Below are 24,365 nucleotides of genomic sequence, written 5' to 3' on the forward strand. Positions count from 1 at the left end.
CTCGAGACGATGCTCCACAAAGTCCAGTGTTGAGACTGATCCAGGCAGTCATAGAGTTGTCGAGGCTCTCCCGGATATATAGCAGCGTCTCTATCATCCCTCTCGTCTCTTTGCCCAACATTGACTACGTTCGCTTCACTCCGCACCACATCTGACCAATACCAACATGCCTCGCCACTACCATTCCGGCAGCAATGCTTCCTCTACATCCTCCCACTCGTACAACACCCGCTCCACCCGCTCCTCCTCGGGCGGCTCCTACAACGGCCCAGCCCTAAGTAACGGACCCTCCCAGCACAAGGCGGGGGGCACCAGTTGGTCGGACCATAAGGGGGAGCATGACAGGCCTGAGAGTGAGTTGCACCCGCGCCCACCTGTGTGAGCCCTTCGACTGCGAGAAGACGCTGATCAACAGAGACTCTGCTCTGCCCATCTCGCCGCCACGCTCAGCCGTCCCTCCGAAAGATCCCGCCAACCTGGAGAAGATGTACGACTCGTGCTCCAAAGCAGCAAAGAGCGGTGGTGGTCACGGTGGACATCATGAAGGGGAGAGTGGAGGGGTGCTGGACAAGGTGAAGAATATCATCAAGAAGTAAGCTGGCCTCCCGTGGGGGTCGTGGAGAAGCTGAGCGCAGAGTATGTCTGTATTAAGAGGATACCAATGACTTGATGAGTATCGACGATGATCTGGCCTCGAGCTGTGATGTGCGTGTGTGCTACCAGCGTGGCCTGATCGATCAGAAGATCAGAGCGACCTGGTTTCTCGAGAGCGCCCTTCGTCCCTCACGTCGCCAGAAGGCCTCCGTCCTCTCGTTTGAAGGGACATCGAGGTTGGGCTCGAGCTCGCATTCCTTGCTCCTGTCCATTGTCGACGACTGCACCGCATTGCCACTGGTGCCAGGCTGCTCCACGCCTGCGAACCTGCCAAGCCCACCACTCCTGATCCACGCAGCCACATTCTTCTGGTATCGCGCGTGCTCCAATACCCCAACCGCTTGCAGGAGGACCGTGTCCACTTGCTCCAACCCTTCGTCTTCCTCATCACTGTCCACCTTCCGACCGCCAGCGCTTTTCCCCTTCGCTTTCTTGTTGTCCTGTCGAGCTTGATTGCGGTATGCTTCAGCAGCCGAGGCTCGAGGCCCGTCGAACTCGGGCACCAGGAGGTGGTTGTAAGGCTGAAGGCGGGCCTTACTGGGAGAATCATCGAGCAGGAGGGTATTGTGCGCTCCGTACAGGCACGGCACCATCGTGTCGTCCCTCTCAGTCGTCGAAACCCCCGATTGCCTGTCCTCCCTATCCCTCACCTCAGCCATGACCCTCCTCTCCCCGTTCTTATCTCCGGCAAGTGCATCCCAAATAATCTCCAAATCTTTGACGCTAGGCGCCTTTGTATTGTAGAACCTCATGGGGACCAGAGTGTCCCGCCCCCAACAGCGGACGAGCTGCTCTGCCTGCTGAGGGTGGAGCATGCTGCGCACCATGCTGTCGACGTTTTGTGGCTGAGCCGAGGACCAGACGAGGAGGCGGAAGGAGGAGTTTGGGTGAGATGGCGGGAGTGTAGAGGCGAAGGTGGAAGGAGAAGAGGATGAGGCCCAAAAGTGAGAGCCATGAGGTCGAGGAGCAGATCTGTTCTGCTCCTCGCGGGGCAGCATTGCCCTGCACTTCCACTCTGAGCGTCTCTGGTTGGCCGCAGCCTCATCATGGTCCAGGCTGTCAGGCGCGTAGCTTGCGTCCTCGAACCCGAGACAGTACGCGAGGAAACTCGACAGGTACGGCCTGCGTGAGGGCGCATTATTGTTGGACCGAGAAGCCCCTCGGAAGACGAGAGTGCCGTTGAGGTCTAAGACAAGCAGGGGAGGTGGGCCTGGTGGGTCCATGTCTAACAGGTGAGAAGTTGGAGATTGCGACGAGAGCTCCGCGTACGACTGTCGAGGCTCTGCGCGGACGGCTAGTGGGCGTGGTCGATTGTAGGCGCTGGGTGAGCCTTGCCGCGGTGGAGACCGCTGGGGGGTAGGTGAAGGGCCGGAGGAGAAGTGGTACGAGCGACTGCCTCGTGGGCTTCCAGGTGGGCGTGGTGGCAGAGAGTGAGGCTGTTGCTGTGGATTAGGTTGGCGCTGATGAGGAGGTCGATACAGCTGTTGTTGTTGGTGCGGTCGATTGGGATGCTGAGATTGCTCTGAGTGATGATAGGGATGCTGAGATTGATCTTGCTGATATTGCGAGTACTGCTGCCGCCTCATCTCGTTGGCCTCTCGTTCATGCTGCTCCCTCTTCTGCCTTTCCTTTCTCTTCTTGAACGTCGAAACGTATCCACTGCCGCCTGCATTGCGAGATTGACTCATCTCGGGTCGATACCAGTCTTGTCTCTCCGTCTCGTGCTGAACCCACCTGCGCGGCGCTTCGTACCTGGATGCAGATGGAGGCGGCGGCGGAGGAGGACCGGGCGGTGGGGGTCCACCAGGCGGATAGCTACCAGCCAGAGGAGGACGAGGTGGCAGAGCTGCCCCTCTTCGAGGATATGGCTGCTCGTTGTAGCCCCAAGGAAGTGTCTCGTTGCGGGTGAAGAATTGCGGTGTCAGTCGCTCGCGTTGGTGCGACATCGACGAGCCAGACGAGGACGAAGATGGACCTTCGCCGCCCTGATTCTGCTGCGACGGTGTAGCTGCCCGTCGAAAGGAGGGGCGAAGCAGACGAGAGCCACTGTCGAGAAGAGATCCAGATGGCCGCGCTGGCATGCGCAATCAAAGAGAAAAAAGATGGAGGTGAGATGGTATGTAGGCGTGGAGGCAAGGCAGGAAAGCAACACTTTCGCGGCCATAAATTGGCTGAGCGACTTCGACGCCGCCATCCCAGCCTCAGCCTCAGCTCCGCTCGCCCTCTCTCTTCTTCCGTCCGCTCGTCCCAGTCGCTGTCTCCGTTCCGGTTCTCCGCTCCCGGCTCAATCCAGTCGATCTCTCGACGAAGCTGCAAGCCACTCGAAAAAGGGCGCCACCTCGAAAAAGACATCAAGTGCGCCGCCCCCCATTGCACCCCTCTGTGTCTCAAGCCACCGACGTCGTCGTCATCGTGGTTTGATTGACAAGGGGCCGACAAAAGTCGTACGACAGAGCACGCTGCCCGGGTGCCATCATGGCCGCCATTCCGAGTGTTTTCTCTTCTTGCACTAGGCCGAAGGTGGACGTCCACTGGCGGTGCTCTGATGATTGGTGATTGAGCAGGCAGAAGAAATGCATCGCGGGCCCATGAGTCCAGACTGTCAAGGCGCCCTCGCGTAGACAAGCAGGCGAGCAGCAGGCAAGCAGCAGCAAGAAGCAGCGGCGGCGGAGCGGGCGGGCGGGCGGGCAGGCAAGCGGCAGGTCCCCGATGATCTCGAGTGTCGACTCTGCAAGTGGTGGGCCCTTCTGAGCTTGATCCAAAACTCGTCGCCCTCGGTCGTCCAATTGAACCCCTTCTGCTCGGTGACGCGAGCTGATACAGACGATTGATTGTACCCTTCTTGACCCCATCCCATCCCATCCGTCATCAACTGTGATCCACGCAGGGACGCGAGTCTCTTGTCGCTCCTTCACGTTCTCACACTCCTGTCATTTCGACTTCTTCTTTCTCACCCTCACACCAACTACTCTAGTGTCGTCACACTCTCAGAGGGAGCGGTCCCTCGCCACCACCATCGCAACCTCATCTCTCATCCTCACCTCCCGCTTCCTTACATCTTCGCACAACTGCGGCTCGCACCGCCCTCGCAACGATGCCACAACGCAACATGATGAGCTATGAGGAGCTCTCCACCATCATCCACTTTGCGCCAATGTGCCTCGTGGTGCTCGACCGGAATCGCAATCTGCGCAGAGTCAACAAGATGGCAGAGTCGGTGCGTTGGCCGCTGGAAACCACGCAGCTGTGTATATAGCGTACTGACATGCCCTCCTCCTCCTCCTCCGCCGCCGCTCCCTCTCTGCGCAGCTCCTCGGCCTCGATCCACGCTTCTGCACCGGCCAGTCTATCCTCAACTGGGTTCCCGACACGTCCCACAGCGTCGTAACGCGCGTCCTCAATCTAGCCGCTGAAGTCGCCTGGTCACAAGCTCCCAACAGTGCCAACAGCGCCAGCTCGCCCCCGGCACAGACGACCATCTCTCTTCATACCCGTCGTAGCGAGCACGATGATCCTGGACGCCCCTTCTGGGCCGAGATCAGCTGCGGAAGCTATTTCGAGGACCCCAAAGCCCCCTTGCACGAGGCGTCGTACATTCTGACAATTGTGCCCTACAACAATCACCGCGCAAAGACGATGGACAAACTCAGGGAATCTTCTACTTCGAATGAGGACAGCCTCGCCAAGTCACCAGCCTCTTCCATTGCGTCGACCTCCAGTCACCCGCTCACTGCAGAGCACATAGCAACAAATGACATCAACTTCACGCCGCTCACGTCCACGAAGAAAGCTGCGACAGCCACCACCGTTGCTGAAACGAGTGATGCCTCGAAGCGACCAGAGAGCAGCACCGTTGCCCCTTCCATCGCGGACGCATCGGAATGTGCCTCCTCCGAGGTCAGCACCGTCGACCCTCGCGCAGCAGAGAACCTGCTCAAATCCATCGTCTATGGCTTCGACTTCCCCGTGATCGCCATGACAAAGGACGGGCGCACCATCATCCGCAACGATGCAATGGACAAGACCCTGTTAGACATCTGCGCTATACCCGAAGAGCGTCCTTGGGGTGAAAAGGGGGCTATGAGCGCAGATATGCTGAGCGACAAGGCAGTAGACGTATCGTGGCTCTTTTCCTTCTTTCGCCTCTACGACACATCATTCACCTACGAGATGCCAGAGTCAGCCTACCCGCTCTACCGCGCCGCCATCTTGGGAGAGCGCTTCAAACACACGCGCTTTGGCTGCCTGGTGAGCGAATCAGGGAGGCGTGTTATAGAGTCAGAAGGGTGGCCGCTCTACGCCGACGAAGGCAAAGGCGAGTTTGTGAGTATCCGCGCGAGGGGCCAGGAAGAATCTCTGATCCCCTGTTGCTGACATTCCTGCCGTCTCTCCGCTTCGGCCCTCCGCAGATAGGCGGCGTGGTCATACTCAAGGACGTCACAAAAGTGCAGGGCGGCGAGCTGAGTTCACTAGAAGACGTCGCCAATCTCCCAACACCCTCAGCACTTGCCATCTCTGGGGATGAACCGGCATACGCCTACTACCGCAATCTTTGCCAAGAGCTTCCAGACATAGCCTGGATCGCTCGCGGGGACGGCTACCTCGAATGGTACAATAGCCGCTGGTACGAGTACACGGGCCACACTCCAGAAGAGTCCGTAGGCGCAGGCTGGACAGCTCTGGTCCACGAGGACGATTTCCCCGCCGTATCCAAGGCTTGGAGCAATGCGCTTCGTACCTCGAGCCGCTATGAGGTCCAGGAGAGGATTCGTGGCACCGACGGCCAGTATCGCTGGATGCTCTGCCGTGCACACCCTTTCTGCAATGCCGATGGCAACGTCATCAAATGGTTCGGCTACCTGACCGATATTCACCAGACACTTGAGACACTCGCCGCCAACCGCGAGTCGAAGGAGCACCTTACCGAAGCGGTGCGCGTGGCAGACATCACGCTTTGGTCGATCGACACGCAGGGCATCTTCACGCTCGCCGAGGGTAATCTCTCGGGCATTGATCCGAACACGAGCAACAGCTCCCTCACCGGCTCACAGGCTTCAGACGACGGGCGCGGCGAAAAGGACAGGGACCATCACATCCGCCTGTTGCCCCCTACCCAGGCTCCCATTGTGGGGAAGAGCATCTACACTGAGTGGGGCGAGACGACTCGTCGCGCCATTCAGCGGGCACTAGCGGGCGAGACTGTTGTGGAAGAGACAACGATCAAGGGCAGGACGTACCGCACTCACTACAAGACTAGAAGGGCGAGGATGTCCTCCCCTACCAGCTTCTTGTTCTCGGAGAGGCTGAATCCGGAGGATGCGCCTATTGTTGGGGTGACGGGCATGAGCATGGATATTACGGAGAGGCTGGACCTGGAAAAGAAGATGGCAGAGGGTATCAGGGAAGTGGCAAGGGCGGAGGCGGCCGAGGCGGCTGCTACTGAGGCAAGCAGGATGAAGGTGAGCAGGCTGCGTGAGAGGGCATTGACGGTGGTTGTATCGCTGACACTTACTCGTCTATTCCCGCTGCTGCGCAGTCCCAATTCCTCGCCGTCATCTCTCACGAGATCCGCACACCCTTGAATGGTGTGGTCGGCCTCTCCGAGCTCCTTTTGGACATCGAGTCCCTCCCCCTCGAAGCCAGCGACCTAGTCAATTCGATCCTCCGCTCAGCTGGCGCCCTCCTCACGGTAATCAACGACGTCCTCGACTTCTCCAAGGTCGAGGCAGGCAGGCTCGACTTGGTCTCTCTGCCGTTCTCGCTCAGGTTGACATGCGAGGACTCGGTGCGCGATTTCAAGAGGCTGATGGCGCAGAAGGGGCTGACGCTCGTGAAGGACATTCAGCTGCCGGATGAGATGGTCATGGGTGACGCGGGCAGAATCACACAGGTACTCAACAATTTGATGGGGAATGCGGGCAAGTTTACGGAGGAGGTGAGAGCTTGCGAGAGCACGTTCATAGCAGGCTGAGCCTTCCTCGCTGACTTCCTGTCATCCTCACGCTCGTGACCAGGGTTCTGTTTCTCTCCGTGCACGCAAGACTGCGGAATCCCCGCTGGGCTCGCACTACACATTCACCGTATCTGACACAGGCTGCGGTGTCCCAGCCAGCAAGATTGGCCTCCTCTTCCAGCCCTTCCGTCAAGCCGACCCTTCCACTTCGCGACGCTACGGAGGCTCAGGGCTGGGTCTCGCAATCTGCAAGAATCTGATCGAGCTGATGGGTGGGCAGATCAGCTTGAGGTCGGAGGAGGGCAAGGGGACCACGGTATCCTTTACGATCCCCTTCAAGCCGGCAGAAAAGCCCCTCAGGACCCCAACGGAGGAAGCTGTGGGCGGTTTCAAGTTGACAGAGGTCATGCTGAGCCCGAAACAGCAGCGCGAGCCGCAGGGCCAGCAGAGCCAGCAGCAGGCAATGAGACCGAGCCTCTCTGCCGCAAGTGGATCGAGCGCCACAGACTGGATTGCAGGTGCGGAGCGACGCATCTCAACTACAGCGATGAGCGGTGGGCCTGACTACCAGGGCTTGTGCCTGCGACGCTCCTCTATTGTGGATGTGGCTGCGGGCGTAGGGCCGAATAGTAGTGTCCTGCCATCCAAGGCGGCCAAGCCAAACTTTTCGTCTCCCTTCGCGATAGAAGCGCAGCAGCCAGAAGCGACTGGCTCCTCTTCCACCTCGCCTCAGCCCCCCCTCTCTCCCCAACAGCAACCCCAACAAGCGCGGCCGCGCGTTCTTTTGGCGGAAGACAATCCAATCAACTCACAGATCGCAATCAAGACGCTCAACAAGCTAGGCTACGATGTCGACCACGTCGAGAATGGAGAGCTGGTCCTACTGGCACTTGAATCCTCCCTTGCCTCAACTCCCCCTGGCGCGGGTCACTACTACGATCTCGTATTGATGGACTGCATGATGCCCACCATGGACGGGTACCAAGCAACGCGCAAGATGCGTGCCTCACAGCACTTGGAGCGAATGAGGAAGATCCCAGTCATCGCGCTGACTGCCGCAGCGATCCAGGGACAGCGGACCTGCTTCGCGGCGGGCATGACGGACTACCTCTCCAAGCCAGTGCGACGCGCCACACTCGGTGCAATGCTGGTCAAATGGCTGGGCAGGGAGCATCCACAAAACGCAATGGGGTTGCCCTGCATGCTCGAGGATAGGGAAGAGGCTCTTGGCAGGGGTGGATCTGTGAAGCCAGGTCTGGAGGACGGTGTGCCGGCGATCGAGTTTGGAGAGGGGGGCCTGGTGGTTGCCGGGTCATCGAACTCGGCCTTGACCAGTGTAATGGGCTTCGGCGGGGCGGGACAGGAGGGTAGTACAACCACGACCACTACTACGCGCAGGGGCTCGGGCGGGGCAACCACCACCGTTGTCACCACCTCACGGGTGGTGATGTGAGCGAGCGAGGGTCGAGAGAGTGGAGCAGCCAGCGCGGCTAGAGTTACGACGAAGACGAAGACGATGACGACGCTCTCACGATGGGCCCGTACAACATTAGACACGACAGATATTGGCCCGTCACACTACTTGTACTTTTTAGCACGGCATCATTTCGTTACACTAGGCTCATTAGATCCTTATTTCACGACTCGCCCGCCCGTCTAGTCCTCCTCGTCAACAATGAGCGTCTTGACGCTGAACTGACTGCGGTCCGCCGAATGCTCTACAGCCTCCTTTGCCCTCTCGAGCGGGAAGGTATGTGTGACCAGCTTCTTGAGGTTGGGCATCTTGCCGCTCGCCACGATACGGATAGCGCGGGGCCATGTGTCCTTGTAGCGGAAGACCCACCTGACATCAATCTCGTTTGTGCTGAGGTGCATGAAGGGAATAGTCTGGTATGCCTTGCCCACACCGGTGATGACGATACGACCTTGCGGGCGGGTGGAGAAGGAGGCAACGGCAATGGATGACTCGACACCCGTGCACTCGATGGTGACCGAGGGCATGACCTCGCCCTTGGGGCCTGAACCGCCCACACCGTTGCTCAGCTTGGTGAAGAGGGAGATGATCTGTTGCGCCGTCTGCTCCGGGGTGAGGGAGGTGTTCACTTGGAAGGTCGAGACTTCAGGACAAAGCTGCTTGGCAAAGTCAAGGCGCTGAGGCTGCAGATCGGCAATGACGATGGGGTTGGCACCGGAGGCGGCTGCGCAGAGGAGCTGTACTGCTCCAATGGGGCCGGCACCTAGAATGAGGGTCGGGGAGCCTAGCTCGATGCCTGCCCTCTCTGTAGCACGCAAGCAGACGCTCAAGGGCTCGAGGAGGGCAATTTCAGGGAAGCTCATGGTGTCAGGCACCTTGTGCAGCCATGCTGCTGGGTGGGTATGGTATCGCGTGAGAGTTCCATCCATGGGTGGGACCGAGTAGAAGTCTACCTGCGGGCACAGATTGTAGTTTCCTGAACGGCAGAAATGGCACGTCACCTTTGAGCAGGGGACTCCAGGCTCAATGGCTACCCTGTCGCCGACTTTGAGGCCAGTGGACTCCGTGTTGGGACCCAGAGCAATCACTACGCCTCCGGACTCGTGGCCGAGAGCAGTCTTGTCTGTGATTTGCCAGGGGCCAAGGCCGGCATGTTGCCAGAAGTGGACGTCGGATCCGCAGACACTGCGCGAGCACGAGGAGCAGACACGGTAAGCAGCAGGATCCAAGTCAATGTTGCTTCCTTCTGTCTGCGCCGCGACTCACCCAGTAGCCTTCACGTGCACCAAGGCCTGACCAGGTCCAGGAGGCTTAGCTTGGCTCTTGATGAGCTCGAGCTTCTTCTCGTGGGTGGCCTTGAGGGTTAGGTTCTCTTTGAGCGAGGGAGGCGCCGCGGTCGAGGTGGTAGTAGGTGACATGACTGAAGAGTGGATGACGAGTGAAGGAAAGAACGAAGATGGGGAAGAAAGGGGGCGAAGAGGAGCTGAAGAGGTGGCAGACGACATTTCATTTATTTGCCCCGCTTTTTGAGCTCGGCCTTGGTTCCCGGCGCTGTGGAGCTGCACGAAGTCGGCAATCTGTTCTCGGAGAACCAGCGGCAAGCCCAACGAGGGCCACCCGAGATGCTCGCATGGTCAATGTTCGGCCATGTGGTTGTCGTGGATGCGTTGGGAGACCGGCGACGAGCGGGATGCCTTGCTACATTTTTCTGTACGACGTCTGTCGAGGATGCGAGAGGGTCCCACAATCGGGTGTGTCGACGTTGGTGGGCAAGAAGGCGCGGCTCGGGGGATGAGGCGGGGTCGGCGACTTAGAGAGCAACGAGCGAGCAAGTGAAGCTTCAATCTCGGACCGGAAGCGCGTCAAGTGGTGCTTCGCGTGTCGCTTTCCGTCGAAGGCAGGCTTGCCTTTGCTCCATTCGCATCCTCTCGACCCTCGCATTTACTCAGATACCCACTCGCTGCTACACGGCTGCTTAGCGCGTCAGCGACCATGTCGTTGCCGACTGCCTCTTACAGTCAGGCCCTTCTACCCACCTCACCCTCCCATGCTGTGTCATGCAACCTCAGCCCGACCGGCGGACACCTCGTCACAGCCCGCGATGATACGCTCCAAGTCTGGCAGGTCACGCCCAAAGGCAAGCTGCACCATCTCCTTACTCAGACCTTCTTCGGAACCATCACTGGCCTCCTCGCTATGCAAACCCTCGAATCAGAGTCGGACGGATGTCATCGTCTCATCGTCTCATTCAAGTACGCCAAGCTCGCCCTCCTCGAGTGGAACGACGAGGCTCAGGAGCTCGAGACGGTCAGCATTCATACGTATGAGCGCACGCCTCAAGTTGCACAGGGGCTGCCAAACCATTTCAGGCCCATCTTGAGTCAAGATCCGGAGGGAAGATGCGCCACGCTTCTCCTTCCACAGGATAGTCTGGCTGTACTGCCCCTCATTTCTTCCAGCGATCTGGCGCTGCTGGATGATGAGGACGATTTGTACAACGACGGGCCCAACGGCAACGGGTACGGCGCCAATGCGAGCGGACCAAGCTACCGCAATAGCAACAGCAGCGAAGAGCGTCGTCGCCTGCCCTACACCCCATCCTTCGTCCTTCCCCTCTCCGAGGTCGACCCTTCAATACGCAACGTGAGGGACGTGGCCCTCCTCCCGAACTTCCAAAAGCCAACCATCGCCGTTCTCTGCGAGCCGCAGGAGCAAGCATGGACGGGATCACTGGGAGTGAAGAGTGATACGATGCACGTCTTCATCTTCACGCTCGACCTCTCTTCCACGACACACCCGGTCCTCTCACAGGTGGCAGATCTACCCTACGATGCCATGTACCTTGTGGCTTCCCCGCCTAGCCTGGGAGGCGTATTCGTGGTCACGCCCAGCAGTTTGTTTCATGTGGATCAGAGCGGGCGATTGGTGGGACTCAGGGTCAATGGATGGGCGGAGATGACTACCATGAATAGCGAAGTGCGAAGATTTCCGCTGCACAGCGAGAGGGAGGGCGGGCAGCAGCTTGATCTATGTGACTCGCATATCGCATGGAGCGAGGGGATGGAGCTGACGCTGCTCGACAGCGAGGCTAGAGGGGGCAAAACGAAGCCGTCTGCGGGAAGCGGGTTCTTGGTTCTCAAGGACGGTCAGGTTTTCGGCATCAGGTGCGCCTTGGATGGACGTACGTTGTCGGGCCTCTCGCTTCACCCGGTTAATCAGGTGCCGCCATTAGCCCCGCCGAGTGCCGTGCTGTCGCTCTCACATTGCGAGGGTCTTTTCGTGGCCTCGATGCTCGGAGAGTCCAGCCTCGTAGGCATAGGAGCGCGACGAGCAACGGTGGGGCAGAAGGAAGAGGATGAGACAGACAGCAAAGCAAAGCAGCAACAGCAATCAGCAATGGACCTAGACGAGGAGGATGACGCCCTCTACGGGGACTCTGCTGTTCCTTCCACATCCACAGCTGCTGCGACAGCAGCTGCCACCTCATCAAGCAGCACCCACTTAGACTACACCCTCTCCCTCCTCGACACCCTTCCCGGCCTCGGGCCCCTCTCTGACCTCACTCTGTCGGTACTTCCCTCGTCGGACGGGTCAGGGGACGATATAGTCAAGCTGGTAGCCACGCACGGGGTAGCCCCGCATGGTGGACTGGTGCACATTGAGGACGTCCTTCAGCCGCGCAAGCGAAGAGCGGTTGTGCTGCATAGCAGGCAGCGCCAGCACGAGGGCATGACCATTCCGGCGCTGGATAATGTGAGGCGGGTGGCGCCGGGCCGCTACTTGGGTGTCAACCCGCTCGTGGGGACGCCGACCCTTTATGCCATCGAGGGGGAAGGGAGGGCGGAAGTGCTCATGGAGTTTTGGAACGAGAAGGTCAAGGCCGTCGGTTGGCTCGGTCTTTCCGATGCAGGCAGAGAGAGATATCTCGTCGTCTCTGAGTCGAGCATCGTCGTCAGGAGCATTGCAATGGACGGCGAGGATGATCAGGCGCAAGATCGGGAGGACGCCGCACGCCAGACCGACTTAGCGGGTACGGCCCGGCAGGTCGTTCTGGGTTTGGATGAGAGCAACGATGGGATCGTGAGCACTATCGCCGCTCGTCTCGAGGATGGACGTGCGCAGATCCTTGTGGTCGACGCGGCAGGCAAAGCGCATCAGATCGCCCTACTGGACAGCCAGGCCTACACGCGCATCGCCCTCTTCACCGACGAGACTAGCACTTTCTCCCGCTCAGCAGCAGCAACATCAGGGCCTTCCTCGTCCGACCTTACCTCTCGACGTCAAGCAATGGATGAGGACGAAGTAGATTATGGAGACGAGGACCTGCCCAACGTAGCTACTTCAGCGCCCGTTGCGCTGCCCGAGCCCACTCATCACCTCGCCCTCATTTCCTCCTCGGGCGGGCTAGAGCTGTTCACACTTTCTAGCAAAGAAGGCGCTCAAAGGCAATGGCGCTCCAACTCGATCATGGACCTGCCGGCACAGCTTGAGCCGCTCAGCGGCAGTGAGGAGGACGAGCCTGTCATTACCTGCTCTGAGACGGTCGACGTACAAGAGGACGTCGATGACCTGTGGGTGGGCGTCGTCGGGGATATAGAAGAGGAAGAAGGTGGAGCGCTCAGCTCTCTTTGCGTCGCTCTAGCGGAGCGCAGCGGCCTCCTCAACGTCTGGGTCGCACGCAAGACCTCGTCCGGCAGCTTCGTCTTCAACAAGAAGCTCGCACGACAACTCTCCGGCTTAGACGACTCCGAAGACTCTGAAGGCGGTGCTGCAAGCACTATGCTCCCCCCAGATGGAGAGATTGCATCTCGCATCCCACATCGGATCATCGAGACTACGACCCCCGGCACGGCAGGTGGCCGTCGTCTTTTCGTCACCGGCCCAAGCAAGACGGGCTGGTTGGTGAAGCCCCGCAAGGGCAAGCTGCAATTCTTTGCAAGCGCTCATCGCCGCGTTCGCGGTTTGGCCCCTTTCGACGACGTGGCCGACGAAGACGAGGAGTACGATCCCGACCCCGAGCGTGTTGCTTCTCCAACAAGGCCGACGTATATTATTTCCGACACACACGGCCTCTCCCTTTGTCGCTTCCCACCTTCAGACCTGCGGTACGACCTCGACCTGCCTTACACGCTTCACAGCACTGGAAGACAATACACCCACGTCAGGCCCTTCCCCACACTCCGCGCCCTAGTGACCGCAAGTGTCAATCGCACTCAGTTTGTGCAATTCGACACCGAGGATATGAGTATCGTCCGACCACTCGAGTACGACCCTACGCCAGCCTACTCCACACGTGGCGCCCTCGAGCTCTTCAGAGGGGACATGGGCGCTCCAGTTGACGGGTATGAGTTTGAACAGAACGAGACCATTACCGCTCTCGAGCTGGTCACTCTTCATTCGTCCTCTACCGCCACGGGACTGAAGGACTTTATTGCCGTGGGCACGTCGGTCTTCAACGGGGAGGATCGACCCACGAGGGGCGGGATGTACATCTTTGATGTAGTGGAAACGGTCTCCGATCCCTCTGACCCGGTAGTCGGGAGCAACGCTAGGTTGAAAATGCTGGTGAAAGACGACGCCAAAGGCCCCGTCACAGCTTGTGGTGACATATCGGGCTACTTTGTTGTCTCCATCGGGCAGAGACTTTTCGTCCGCGCGTTGGAGAAGGAGGAAGTGCTGATTAATGTCGCATTCCTCGACGTCGGGTTCCTCTCAACATCGCTCCGCCGGCTGGGTAGCACTCTCCTCATCGCCGACGTCAGGCGAGCGGTGCTCTTCGCCGGCTTCCAGGAGGACCCCTTCAGGTTGACGGTCTTCGCTCGTCAGTTCCCCGGAGTGGAGGCGGAGATGGCTGGTGGTGGGTATGCCACCGCAGCGGAGTATCTGGTCAGTGAGGAGGGACTAGGCTTCGTGGCTGCGGACTGGCGTGGTGTGTTGCGCTTGCTCGAGTACCCAGCTGCGAAGGCTGTTGCGGAGGCTAGTGGTGAGGGAGGAGCACCACCCGCGACTGCCGCTGATGGAGGTGGAGGGAGCAGCAGCTCTAGTCGGCTGCATGTCAGGACCGAGTTCCAGACGAGCGCGACGGAGTTTACCGGCTCGCTCAGCCGGGCTCCTGCTGCCCTCGTTTACGGTGGTGGGCGCGACGCCGCTGAGACAGGGGCGGACGGCTCAGCCTCAAGCTCAGCAATCGCCCTGCGCAACGAAGTCGTATTGGCTACCTCCTCCGGATCCCTGGTCATCGTCCGGCCACTCACCCACCACGGCCAGTCTTTATCCCATCCATCGGCGGCGTTGGCCGCCTCCCTCAGCAACAGCATGCAACGTCTTGTCCCGCACGCTGCCGCCTTACCACCGCGTGGGGCGCGCTTGGTAGCCGGAAAGGTCAGCGGGGCTGCCAGGCCGTTGAATAGGGGCATGCTCGATGGAGGGGTACTGGAGGGGGAGTGGTTGATGATGTGCAGTAGGGTGAAGAGGGAGGAGTTGGCGGGCGTGGTGAGGGGGACGATTGCTGGGCAAGGTAATCAAGAAACGGAGGCGGGAGAAGGAGGAGTCAGTGAGGAGAGATTGAGGAGGGCAATTGCGGGCTTGTTCGCGTAGTGTAGCACGGCATGGCGCGACAGAAGAGCATGGATAGCATCAAAGTCAATGGTACAATAGCGCTACATCTCAGCTCTGTCTGCCTGTCCCATTTCTCTTCCCACGTCAACCTCATCTCACAACCTCGCCCTCCCTCTTGACAACCCAAACCCTTGTGGCGCCCAACGTCCCACTCTTGGGCACGTCTACCATGATCCGCCTGTATTGCCATGTATCATTGCTTCCGACATTGCGCACCATCTCCACGTGCGCCTCGCCGGTTGCGAATGTGCCTGGCTCCCTGCGATTGGCCTTGCCGGAGGAGGAAGACGACTTCGAGGCCGGCAGGAAGGAGAGGGACGAGAGGATTCGTCCAACGACTGACGGTCCGGAGGAAGAAGCCGAGGCCTGACCACGGGCTTCAGCTTCTGCTCTGCTCATCTCCTCGTGGTGGTGCTGCTGCTGCGCCCCTCCCTCGACACCCTCAGTCAAGCTCTCCCAGGCCTCACCCAATTGCGTCCTCATCCACTCCCATCCATCCCTTACGCCTTGCCTGCCCTTCTCAGCATAAGTCCAATCGCGCTCCTTGTCCCTCGCTTCGATGTAGAACCTCATATGCAAGACCTCCTTGCCCGTCCGCTCCTCCCTTACCACGCGCGTGGGAGGGAGGTGTGAGCCTCGGTGCGTCGAGCCGCTCCCGCCGCCGAGGGCGCCGATGATGGGGTTGGTGGGATTTGGGGAGGAGGTGAAGGAGGGTGTGGGGTGCAGATGGAAGCGAAGAGGGGGTAGAAGGTGGTGGTAGATCTGTAGGAGCGAAGGCGGGCGAGGAATGGTCAGCTTTTGACTGTACATGTAGACATCACGATGGCCGACCACGCGCTCACCTCTTCACAACGCTCCACCCGTCCACACGCGTCCTTGAAGATGACGCTCGGCGAGTTTGGAGCGAACATGTCGCTCAACAGCGCCCAAAGCACTGCAGCTGTGAGCGCCGTGCCCAAGACCACCACGGTGAGCTGTCCTCCTTTCTCTCCTGTGCGAAAGACCTTCTGCACTGGGTGCAGTTGAGACCAGGAGAGCCCATCACCGGTGAGCTTGTAGATCGTCCCTCGACGTCGCGGTGGGCGAGGAGGGGGAGCTGTTGGGGAGGTATTGGGAGTCATGGAGGCGGTGTTGAAGGAGGAAGGGGAAGGGGGCGGTTGTGGAGGACGGGTGGAGTAGGCGCGCTGCTTTGAAAAGTGGCTACAATGCGTTGCTCGAGAGGAGAAGGCGCGCATTTGCTGGCCAATCAGGGTGGCGGAACTGCTCGACGCTATGCTCGCTGTCGCTGCCGTTGTCCTACTCCTCTGCTGTTGGCTCTGAGCTTGCAGTATCCTGCTTTGCCCGCTCGACGTCGCCGCTGCAATTCCGCCGTTGTCATGCGAGACGAAGCGCAAGAGGGGCATCTCCCCCTTTGGCCTGCCGTAGCCTCTCCACCAATCACGCAGGGTGGCCTGTTCTGCCTTGCCTGCACACATCAATCGTCTGACGGCCAGCAACCCTACCTCTCCTTCCTGTCTGACGGTCGTCTTTACGTAGATGATTTCCCGCTCACCGGCGTGCGGGGATGTTGGCGCAAATACCGCAGTTCCACTTGGGTACTGCGGGTTGTCTCGCAGCACCTTGGCACGCTCCGGAAGGCTGGCTGTGGAGGGTACGTGGTGTACGTCGAGGAGGAGGGTGCGTACGGCTTGCGGAGAGTCGGAGCGGTGGAGGTACGTGTAGAGGTTGATCTGTAAGGGACAGGCAAGGCAGAAGTTCTCAGCATACAGGTTCTTTAAGTTGGGCGGCTTTCATGCATGCGGCACCCACCTGATGTCCAAATCCGCGATGCCTCGCCTCGATTTCCTTTGCGCTCATGGCCTGCCAGTCCACACGGCCATGCTCCGCCTTGATCTTGGGCGCAAGTGTAGCCTTTGCCCCATCTTGAGGATCAGCAGTTGCATGCCTCTGCGGCAAGCTAGCAAGCGTATCGACGAGAAGCTCACTCGACGCCTGTGCAAGCAAGCGCTCCACCTCGGCGTATGCCACCCTACGCCCGCCCTCAATGGGCAGGTCCACCTTCTCCTGCGCCAAAAGATCCCCTTGGTCAAACGTTTCACGGCCCAGCTGCTGTATCGATACCCCCGTCTTCTCGTATCCGCGAGCGATCGCCCACTGAATGGGCGCTGCGCCGCGCAAGTCCGGGAGCAGGGAAGGGTGGACGTTAAGGGTCAAGGAGGGAGAAGGATAGAGATCGAGCAGCCAGGCAGGGACAAGTTTGCCGAAGGAGGCGGTCACCAAGAGAGGGGATGAGCTGGAGCCGGGAAGGGGCAGGTCATCATTCTTGAAGTCAGTCACCCTAATCGCCGGCAAGTCGTGACGATGCGCATAATCCAGCACGGGCGGCTGTGTGACTGCGCTGGCCGCTGCCCTTCTCCTGCTGCCCTCCCTGGTTGCACTGTGATATTTCTGCTCAGCAGGTACAGCAACGGTGATCGAGTGCGCAATTGATGGGGAGCGATGCAGTCCTTGCAGGATGGTGGCTGCGAACGAGTCGGTCCCGCAGAAGAGGACATTGTATGGCGGCGGGGGCGGAGTGCGACTTGTCGAGGAGGATCGTGATCGGGCGGTGATGTAGCCGCTGCGATGACTAGCTGAAGACGCTAGTCGTGAGCAGCGAATAGGCGCCGCCCTCAGTGATATGAGGGTGGCCATGGTCGATGAGGTTGTTGATATGAAAGGAAAGGAAGGCAAGATAGAATCGCGATTCTCATTTCTCGAGGCAAAAGGCAAAAAGCAACGGGCTCGAGCGCAGCGCGGCGGCGCGGACATGGCGGCACGACTCCACTTTCGCCTCCTTCTCCGTAACCTCCTCCTTCTCTGCTGCCCTTCCCCTTAAGCCAGCTTGTTCAAAGCGATAGCAGACGAGATGAAGATCTTGAACAGTATGCCGATTCCGCCAACGAAGACGACTGAGCGGGCGTTGGCTGCGAGTGGGAGGCGATAGGAATTAGAGTATTAGCGCTGTCATTGGCGTACGTGCATGATCGCTGACGGGTTCAAGCACTCACATAGCGACTCAGACGTCGTGTTGATGTAGAGGAGGTTGTAGACTACTCGCGAGATCAAGTAGAGGAGAGCCCATGAATTAAGCTCTGCGACCGGAAGCTGTGACAGTGGGAGGAAAAAGGGATAGGACAAGTGGATGCTGGTCAGCGATGCTCAGCGGGTGTGCAGATAGCAGCCCTCTCCTGGTCATAGCGATGAGCAGTAGCAGTAGCATGCTCTTTTCCGCCGCCGCCTCGTGTCGACTCACCTTGGCAACAATGCCCGCTACAAAAGCGGCTGCAGCGAAGGGCAAGTTCTCAAACCCATTCTGTTGCGCCGCTTCGGCCCTAATGAACTTCAGATCCGTAGACGTCTTCTTCTCCTTCTTCTGGATGCTGCTCAGGTAGTCTCGTGGAGACGAGTTGGTGAATCGACCCCGCGTGAGAGAGACGGCGTAGAAGTGGGCTGCGATGCTGTTGACCCAGAGAGCGGGAACGACGAGGAGGGAGATGTTGCGCAGCCCTGTGAGGGAGACGAGTGTGGATTGGAGGGAGTCCATGATGGTGGTGATGATAGGCAGGTAAAAAGGGGAGGTGACTTGTCTGATATGAGTGGTAGAGAGAGAGAGCGCAGTGAGGACAAGAAGGACGCGACGGAGGGATGGATTGGAAGCTGCACGTCATTGGGCCCGGCATTTGGCCGCTCTTCAATCAACGGGGAGGTGGAGGCCGCATCAACTCTACCCATTCACTTACGCTCACCGCCCCCTCCACGATCCTCAAGTCAAGACAATGCAATGGATTGTTCGAGGGGTGAGACAAAGAGTGTGGAATGAATATCGAGTATAATGCGCTCCTCTTGCTTGGTTGCTGTTCCTTCTAAGATCACGATGATGACGATGACGACTTGAAGCGATACTGCCCCGACAGGGCCTGCATCCTCGCTCCCTGCCCGTCAGAGAAGTAGTCCATGCACGAGTCGTACGAGTAGTCCATGTAGCTGTGGGTGAAGCGGTGGGTGAGCTGCTGCACTTCATACCAGCCTGCTCGATCAGGCGACATGCTCACTTGTGGATAGGATCCGGGAGATTATCGCCTGAGCACGAGTCACGCGAGGATGGACAGCCGTTGGTAGGGCTCTTCTGCGGCGCAGTGTCGTCTACGTAGTCTCCTGGAGAAGCGCAACCTCCTTGAAAGGTGTGGAGGAGACCGAGCCAGTGCCCGACCTCATGAGTCAGGGTGCGGCCGCCATTGTAGTTCTTGAGCGAGCCGCCAGGGAGGGTGTTGTATTGGAAGACGACGCCATCGACGCCAGGGCTGCGTGAAGGTGGGAAGGCACAATGGTAGTCAGGGGATAGTAAACAACGGTCACTTGAGCCAGTGTGGCGAACGTGCGCTCACTCGTTCTGGTAGTCCCATGGGAAGGTCGAGTAGCCCAACGTCCCGTCACCGAAATCGAGCGTGTAGAGATTGAGGGCGTTGGCACCGCCTTGACGAAGTGACGTCTTCATCTCATCGCCGAGCTCACTGTCCGCGCCCGCGTTCTGGTACCAATCGGCGTTGCTTACGCGGCTTGTGTTGGCTAGCTTGAATTCGAAGCCCCAGGGAGAATCTGCGTAAGGGAGGGGTAAGTTGAGGGAATCAGAGGTCGATGGCGTTGGTTAGCTTGATGCTCGCTACTCGACCGCGTGCTGCTATCTTTGCTGCTCACAGTCCTGATTGATGACCTGGAGCTGCTTTGCAATCATGGCGTCGCTGACGTCCCCCTTCCCATCATCGTTGATGACATTGAAGTACACGGGCACCTCGACAGGCGTCTGTGCGGCGACCTTGATGTGTGACGCCGCGCCCTTGAGACTTTGCAGCTTGCGCTGATGGCCTCGAATGAGGGCGCGGTTCTTGGCCTCGAGGGCGTCATTCACCTTGTATTGCACGGCGCAGCGGTCCTTGGTCGATTCTGACGAGGATACAGCGGGATTTGCTGTCGAGGCAGCAGAGGAGGCTGAGGAGGGGGTGGACGTCGGAGGGGAGATGGTGCCCACCGTCGAGGTGGTGTTCTCGTCCACTACAACTACGACGACCTCGATGACTCGCGATTCTCCATCCTCGTCGGGCGAACTGGCGGCGACTTGCGTGTTCTTGGGCTTCTTGGCATCCTTACTCGAGCAAGTTGCCTTGCTTGCGGCGACGGCTTGCGAGGAGGAGCTGCTACTGAGCGACGATTGCGACTGTACGGAGGATGATGAGAGTGCAGAGACCTCGCCGGGGTAGAGAACCATCGGTCGCTGCTGCATCGGAGCGCCATGAGCTGAAGCGGCGTACGAAGCTAGGAGAATGGACGAGGAGAGGGACAGGGCGAGAAACTTCATGGCGGGCAGGTGGGCAAGGATGAGGATGGCGTTTGTCTTACGTGAGTATCAGGATGAAGCAATGGTCGAGGGAAATACGGGTGCTGCCAGAGCGCGAGAAGGTGGTGAAGAGGTAGCGGAGGGAGAGTGGATTATAGGAGCGATGTTCGACCAGCGAACCGGGGTGGATAGCAAGGGGGCAAGGGTAGGATGGGAGGGATGGGAAGAAAGACAAGATGTGAGCGCGAGAGTCATGAAGCCTTTCATTGCGTGTGCGTGTGTGTCGGGCGAGTTCTTGGCCGCCATCTTCGTCGTGCTCAATGAGAGTCGACGACTTTGCTTGCCAAGATGGATCGGCCGACCGATGAGTAGCAAATGTCATTCCTCGCGTCGAGGAGAAAGACGCGAGCCGCTGCTGCCGCCCAGCTCAACTCGACTCGACTGAGCCGCCGCCCGCACGGCGAGTGTTCTGCCGCGAACTCGACGCAACGCTCAAGGGTCCAAAAAGCTGGACGGACGCCTGCTTGCTCGTGTTGGACTGCATCTGCAAGCGAGATCTGCTTGAGAGGATGAGCAACAAGGAGGCAGCGGGGTGGCAGCGATGGGCGAATAGCTACGATGGAGAAGAGGTAGGCTAGGCTAGGCTGAGCTGCGCTCAATCGAATCGACGGCATCGTCGCCGTCCGCTTAAGTTGCGAGATTTGCCGGAGCTTGGCGCCGGGGCTGACCTGATCCCCTCTTGCGAGGTGAGGGCCACGCCGTTGCTACCACGAACGATTAGCAGCGAGGACAACTTCAAACGCTGCCGCAAACACAAGATGAATCCACAGCAGCGGGTTGCTGCAAGCATCCACGTCCTGATCGATTGCAAGCCCGCACCCAGCTCGTGTCTCGTAAATGGAACTCGACGACCGCGGGGTGCTGTGCGGCTGCCGCTGCCTCTTTGCAGTCACTTGGATGGGCTAGGATGACTCGGCCGCGGGGCGATGGGCGGACGGTCATTGGCTTCGAGAGTGCGGATGCTGGCAAGGCGTCGGCGGCGTAGCGGTGCGTGGCAGTTAATTGCCTGGCGGGCTCATCGCCGCCTCTTGTCAGTCCACACAAAGTGGCTTCTCGCCGCGCGCTCGATGTTGTCGTGCTTTTGGCGTCGTCACGTTGGCGCCGCCACTGGCTGCTCGAATCACTCATTCAAGCTCGTCTTGCCCTCCACGACTCGTCATCTCTTCTTCATTTTACTTTCCACACCTCCCATCTCCAGGTCGCGACGATCATCGTTTACGCTACAGTGCGGACGCACGCCGCACTCCATGGCGACAACGACGACAATCCTCCGAGCAAAGACTCCCACCTTCGTTCAGCACCCTTATTCTCGTAGCCACACGGCACCTCCCTGTCGCCCGCTTCGCGTCGTCAAGAAGAGCTCCCAAAACCAAGTCGACAAGTCCAGCCCTATTCATACGCCAAATCAGACTCGTAGCAGCTCCCCCGTCCACTTCAACAAGCAGCGCGCTGGAGAGCAAGAGCGAGAGCGTGAACGCGACCGCAAGGCCGGAGCTCCGACCGGCCTTCCTCCTCGACCTCTAGTCAAGGCTGCCTCCTTTGAACTCATCTCATCGAGCCGACCACTCGCAGTAGAGAAGGTGAGGGCAGCAAGAGTAAGAACGTCTGCTCAACTGCGATGCTGACCGACTCTGCAGCCCGCTCCTGGCCAGCATCAACCTGAGAAGCCCAAGATCCAGATTGCCCCTACACCGAAGGTCGAGATCAACATCGTCGACAAGTCCACAGTTGTTCCCATGACGTTGATGTCCAAGCCCAAGACTCGGGCGCTGGCCAGGATCAAGAAGACCTTGAATGCCGTCGATCTCACGAAATGGGAAAGTGAGCATCACGGCTGGGTGAGCACCTGATCAACAGCATGTATGCTGACACCTTCTTGACTCATCGCTCTTCGCAGGTGAGCTGTCCCCCAGTAACATGATTCAGGAGCACGAGGCCGCAGCCGCTGCGGCCGCTGTCGCTGCCGCCACTACGCCAAAGAGCAAGAGCGCCAGCCCCGAGTCCCTCATTCCCATCGTCAACGTGGGACGTGGACGCACCCGCGAGCCAATCAAGGTCGCCCTGACGCGCACGAACTTCTTTCAAATGGCAGAGATACAAGAGACGCCTGTCAAGTTCAAAGGCCTGCCCATCTCACCGCCCATGCCGGTCAACACTGGACTTGAGCGTCTTGCTCGCAGCCGTGAGGTCATGGCAGGAGCGACGCTCGGCATCGCTATGGCTCATCATCTCTCGTCACCTCCCCTCGCGGCAGTAGCCACCGCATCAACAGTAGGAACATTCCCGCCTCCACGTCCTCGACGACCGCCTCCCCGTCGAGAGACTCTGCCCCACGCTCAGCCCCAGCAACAATTCCAGGAGCAACACTACACCATGCCCACGGCCATGCAGCGCACCGCTCGAAGCAAAGACAGCGCTGAACACTTTGAGCGCCGCCGTCGCCTCAGCGAGGCGTACTGTGACCTCGATATGGACGTCGAGGTGCTGATCAATGAGATTCAAATGCATGAGGGACGCAAGGGAAAGGCCGGGGGCTACCGCGAGGCGCACCGTGATGTCTGAGTGTGGGCGGGGCCTACAGTACTCTCAGCCGTTCGGAATAGCACCAGAGCCTCAAAATCAATCGGACCCACTACTACCGCTAGAGCCAGCGACAAGGCAGCCCCACACCTCCCTCCCGCCGACAACTGCGCCTCGATGGCACTATTCGCTTCACTCGACCAGCTTCAAGCCACTCTGTTGTCACACACTCTTCTTCACATGTATGCGACTAGCCCAAGACGGCAGCAGCTCGCAGGCAATCTTAGCAGTCATCCTCTATGCGATTATTCGAATGACATATCTTCGGTGTCCGCCTTCTTTGCCTTTGCCCCTTTGCGTCTCAATACGCCAAAGGCCCTCCGTCATCTCTCAACAATGACATTCCCACTCTCCCTCGCCAACCTCTGCCGTTCCCTCTTAACCCACAGATCCCTTCCACCTTCAAAGATGCCCCACCCAATGGCGCTGCTCAGAGCCTTGCGTGCGCATCGCAAACCCAGCCCGTCGAAGAAGAGGGAGGAGAGCGGCGGGCGCGCGCCTCCCGTCGATGCTCCTGCACCAGTCAGCACAGCTCGTATACCGAGGAGGGCTGCTGAAGCCCCTTCCGCCCCTTCTTGCCTAACTCGCTGCGTCTGCACTCTCGTCTTGATGATATCAAACGGGTGCGTAGCAAAAGTAGCGAGCGTCCCCGCGCACAACCCCGCGACCATACGACTTTGGGTCGTTTCTGCCTTCGCATCTCCCTCTTCCCCTGCCTCACCTAGCGCCGGTGCCAGCCCCACCTTGAGCGCCTCGTAGAACATGAGGTACAACCCAGCGTATGGCGCATCGCGTAATGCTGTTGCCGAGAAGCCTCTGAACAAGCCCTTGACCCCACCTTCGGCGTAGATGGAGCGCAGAGAGAGGGCCAACGTCCTGTTCTCAGAGGGTGCAAAGTTGGAAGACTCAAAGCGTGCCTTTACTACGGTGATTGGACAAAGGATGAATCCCACCACGACACGCGCCGTTGCGCCTGCGAGGAGATTGCCAGTTGAGGTTGGGGTCGCAGCCGATGAGGATGAGGATGAGGATGAAGCCGCATTGGCTGTAGATAGATAGGCAACCGGCCTGCTCCCTAGCGCTCTTCTCAGCTCGGTCACCGAATAGAAGTATGCTGCCACCCCCGGCACATTGCGCAGGATCGTAGGCACTGTGCCTCTCCAGAGTCCCTTGACTCCATCTTTCTCCACCACGCCTTCTATCGTCCGTAGTAGCCGCCGAGTCTTGCCGCCAAAGGGAGCATGGGAGCCGTGTGCCTGCTGCAGGCGCGTCTTGAGCAAGTCGAGCGGCTGAAGTAGGACGCAAGACGTCAGGCCGGAGAGGGCGCCGGAGAGGAGGGTGGCGTAGGGTGGGGGACGGAGGGGCTGCGCGGCAGGATTTATCTGTGAGATCGAGGATGAGGAGGACGAAGACGAAGACGATGGCGAAGGCTGCGAAAGCCTCGCCTGTGCTGCCATGGAAGTGTTGGCAGCCGCAACGAGAAGCGACAGTGGTGTGCGGGCGAACGAATGGTAATGAGGAGAACTTATCAACGCAGCAAAATCTCGGGTCTGTGCGTCCCGTCGATCCACCATCGGACTGAGCTTCGCCCGGTGGTTTGCTGACTAAGGCCTCTCTCAGGGCCGGCAAGTGAGGGTCCGGCGCGGGTCCAT

At 59.3% G+C, this 24,365-nt stretch overlaps 10 protein-coding genes across 10 annotated transcripts; 4 read left to right on the forward strand and 6 right to left on the reverse strand.

The window, feature by feature from the left end:
- Positions 1–70: 70 nt before the first annotated feature.
- BDZ90DRAFT_96798 (hypothetical protein) lies at positions 71–667 on the forward strand. The gene is made up of 2 exons (XM_025509979.1): positions 71–353; positions 451–667. Exons 1-2 carry the CDS (start codon positions 167–169, stop codon positions 594–596), a joined length of 333 nt encoding a protein of 110 aa, XP_025359421.1. The 5' UTR covers positions 71–166; the 3' UTR covers positions 597–667.
- BDZ90DRAFT_96792 (hypothetical protein) lies at positions 668–2,788 on the reverse strand. Its single transcript, XM_025509978.1, has one exon. The coding sequence runs from the start codon at positions 2,733–2,735 to the stop codon at positions 738–740; it is 1,998 nt and encodes a 665-aa protein (XP_025359422.1). The 5' UTR covers positions 2,736–2,788; the 3' UTR covers positions 668–737.
- A 646-nt stretch (positions 2,789–3,434) lies between these two features.
- Positions 3,435–8,438, forward strand: BDZ90DRAFT_282132 (hypothetical protein). Its single transcript, XM_025509431.1, has 5 exons — positions 3,435–3,871; positions 3,964–4,977; positions 5,064–6,113; positions 6,191–6,589; positions 6,669–8,438. The coding sequence occupies exons 1-5, from the start codon at positions 3,749–3,751 to the stop codon at positions 8,058–8,060; spliced, it is 3,978 nt and encodes a 1,325-aa protein (XP_025359423.1). The 5' UTR covers positions 3,435–3,748; the 3' UTR covers positions 8,061–8,438.
- Positions 7,979–9,847, reverse strand: BDZ90DRAFT_234760 (putative xylitol dehydrogenase). The gene is made up of 2 exons (XM_025507139.1): positions 9,348–9,847; positions 7,979–9,266 (listed from the first exon to the last, which is right to left on the reverse strand). The coding sequence occupies exons 1-2, from the start codon at positions 9,497–9,499 to the stop codon at positions 8,264–8,266; spliced, it is 1,155 nt and encodes a 384-aa protein (XP_025359424.1). The 5' UTR covers positions 9,500–9,847; the 3' UTR covers positions 7,979–8,263.
- A 226-nt stretch (positions 9,848–10,073) lies between these two features.
- On the forward strand, positions 10,074–14,678 carry BDZ90DRAFT_282134 (hypothetical protein; the record flags this gene model as incomplete). Its single annotated transcript, XM_025509432.1, has 1 exon — positions 10,074–14,678. One exon carries the CDS (start codon positions 10,074–10,076, stop codon positions 14,676–14,678), a length of 4,605 nt encoding a protein of 1,534 aa, XP_025359425.1.
- BDZ90DRAFT_256518 (hypothetical protein) lies at positions 14,677–17,424 on the reverse strand. Its single transcript, XM_025507893.1, has 3 exons — positions 16,509–17,424; positions 15,542–16,429; positions 14,677–15,461 (listed from the first exon to the last, which is right to left on the reverse strand). The coding sequence occupies exons 1-3, from the start codon at positions 17,391–17,393 to the stop codon at positions 14,790–14,792; spliced, it is 2,445 nt and encodes an 814-aa protein (XP_025359426.1). The 5' UTR covers positions 17,394–17,424; the 3' UTR covers positions 14,677–14,789.
- Positions 17,425–17,531: 107 nt separating this feature from the next.
- On the reverse strand, positions 17,532–18,389 carry BDZ90DRAFT_244315 (hypothetical protein). The gene is made up of 3 exons (XM_025507461.1): positions 17,995–18,389; positions 17,750–17,846; positions 17,532–17,665 (listed from the first exon to the last, which is right to left on the reverse strand). Exons 1-3 carry the CDS (start codon positions 18,283–18,285, stop codon positions 17,574–17,576), a joined length of 480 nt encoding a protein of 159 aa, XP_025359427.1. The 5' UTR covers positions 18,286–18,389; the 3' UTR covers positions 17,532–17,573.
- A 221-nt stretch (positions 18,390–18,610) lies between these two features.
- On the reverse strand, positions 18,611–20,004 carry BDZ90DRAFT_224442 (zincin; the record flags this gene model as incomplete). The annotated part of the gene is made up of 4 exons (XM_025504616.1): positions 18,611–18,725; positions 18,794–19,042; positions 19,127–19,337; positions 19,437–20,004. The coding sequence occupies 4 exons, from the start codon at positions 20,002–20,004 to the stop codon at positions 18,611–18,613; spliced, it is 1,143 nt and encodes a 380-aa protein (XP_025359428.1).
- Positions 20,005–21,380: 1,376 nt separating this feature from the next.
- On the forward strand, positions 21,381–22,695 carry BDZ90DRAFT_263031 (hypothetical protein; the record flags this gene model as incomplete). The annotated part of the gene is made up of 3 exons (XM_025508565.1): positions 21,381–21,713; positions 21,786–21,954; positions 22,031–22,695. 3 exons carry the CDS (start codon positions 21,381–21,383, stop codon positions 22,693–22,695), a joined length of 1,167 nt encoding a protein of 388 aa, XP_025359429.1.
- Positions 22,696–22,940: 245 nt separating this feature from the next.
- BDZ90DRAFT_234764 (mitochondrial carrier) lies at positions 22,941–24,235 on the reverse strand. Its single transcript, XM_025507140.1, has one exon. It carries the CDS (start codon positions 24,168–24,170, stop codon positions 23,037–23,039), a length of 1,134 nt encoding a protein of 377 aa, XP_025359430.1. The 5' UTR covers positions 24,171–24,235; the 3' UTR covers positions 22,941–23,036.
- Between the last annotated feature and the right edge of the window lie 130 nt (positions 24,236–24,365).

This window comes from Jaminaea rosea, assembly GCF_003144245.1.
Source record: "Jaminaea rosea strain MCA 5214 unplaced genomic scaffold BDZ90scaffold_18, whole genome shotgun sequence".
Lineage (NCBI taxonomy): Eukaryota > Fungi > Basidiomycota > Exobasidiomycetes > Microstromatales > Jaminaea > Jaminaea rosea.

Coding starts and splice junctions, on each gene's coding strand:
- BDZ90DRAFT_96792 (XM_025509978.1), bottom strand. CDS start 2,735: ATGCCAGCGCGGCCATCTGGATCTCTTCTCGACAGTGGCTCTCGTCTG.
- BDZ90DRAFT_244315 (XM_025507461.1), bottom strand. CDS start 18,285: ATGGACTCCCTCCAATCCACACTCGTCTCCCTCACAGGGCTGCGCAAC. Junction 17,847..17,994: donor TAGCGGGCATTGTTGCCAAG/GTGAGTCGACAC, acceptor CCACTGTCACAG/CTTCCGGTCGCAGAGCTTAA. Junction 17,666..17,749: donor CACGACGTCTGAGTCGCTAT/GTGAGTGCTTGA, acceptor TCCCACTCGCAG/CCAACGCCCGCTCAGTCGTC.
- BDZ90DRAFT_234764 (XM_025507140.1), bottom strand. CDS start 24,170: ATGGCAGCACAGGCGAGGCTTTCGCAGCCTTCGCCATCGTCTTCGTCT.
- BDZ90DRAFT_96798 (XM_025509979.1), top strand. CDS start 167: ATGCCTCGCCACTACCATTCCGGCAGCAATGCTTCCTCTACATCCTCC. Junction 354..450: donor GGAGCATGACAGGCCTGAGA/GTGAGTTGCACC, acceptor CGCCACGCTCAG/CCGTCCCTCCGAAAGATCCC.
- BDZ90DRAFT_234760 (XM_025507139.1), bottom strand. CDS start 9,499: ATGTCACCTACTACCACCTCGACCGCGGCGCCTCCCTCGCTCAAAGAG. Junction 9,267..9,347: donor GTGCACGTGAAGGCTACTGG/GTGAGTCGCGGC, acceptor GTGCTCGCGCAG/TGTCTGCGGATCCGACGTCC.
- BDZ90DRAFT_282132 (XM_025509431.1), top strand. CDS start 3,749: ATGCCACAACGCAACATGATGAGCTATGAGGAGCTCTCCACCATCATC. Junction 4,978..5,063: donor ACGAAGGCAAAGGCGAGTTT/GTGAGTATCCGC, acceptor GGCCCTCCGCAG/ATAGGCGGCGTGGTCATACT. Junction 6,590..6,668: donor CGGGCAAGTTTACGGAGGAG/GTGAGAGCTTGC, acceptor GCTCGTGACCAG/GGTTCTGTTTCTCTCCGTGC.
- BDZ90DRAFT_256518 (XM_025507893.1), bottom strand. CDS start 17,393: ATGGCCACCCTCATATCACTGAGGGCGGCGCCTATTCGCTGCTCACGA. Junction 16,430..16,508: donor ATCGCGGATTTGGACATCAG/GTGGGTGCCGCA, acceptor TGTCCCTTACAG/ATCAACCTCTACACGTACCT. Junction 15,462..15,541: donor GGGTGGAGCGTTGTGAAGAG/GTGAGCGCGTGG, acceptor TCGCTCCTACAG/ATCTACCACCACCTTCTACC.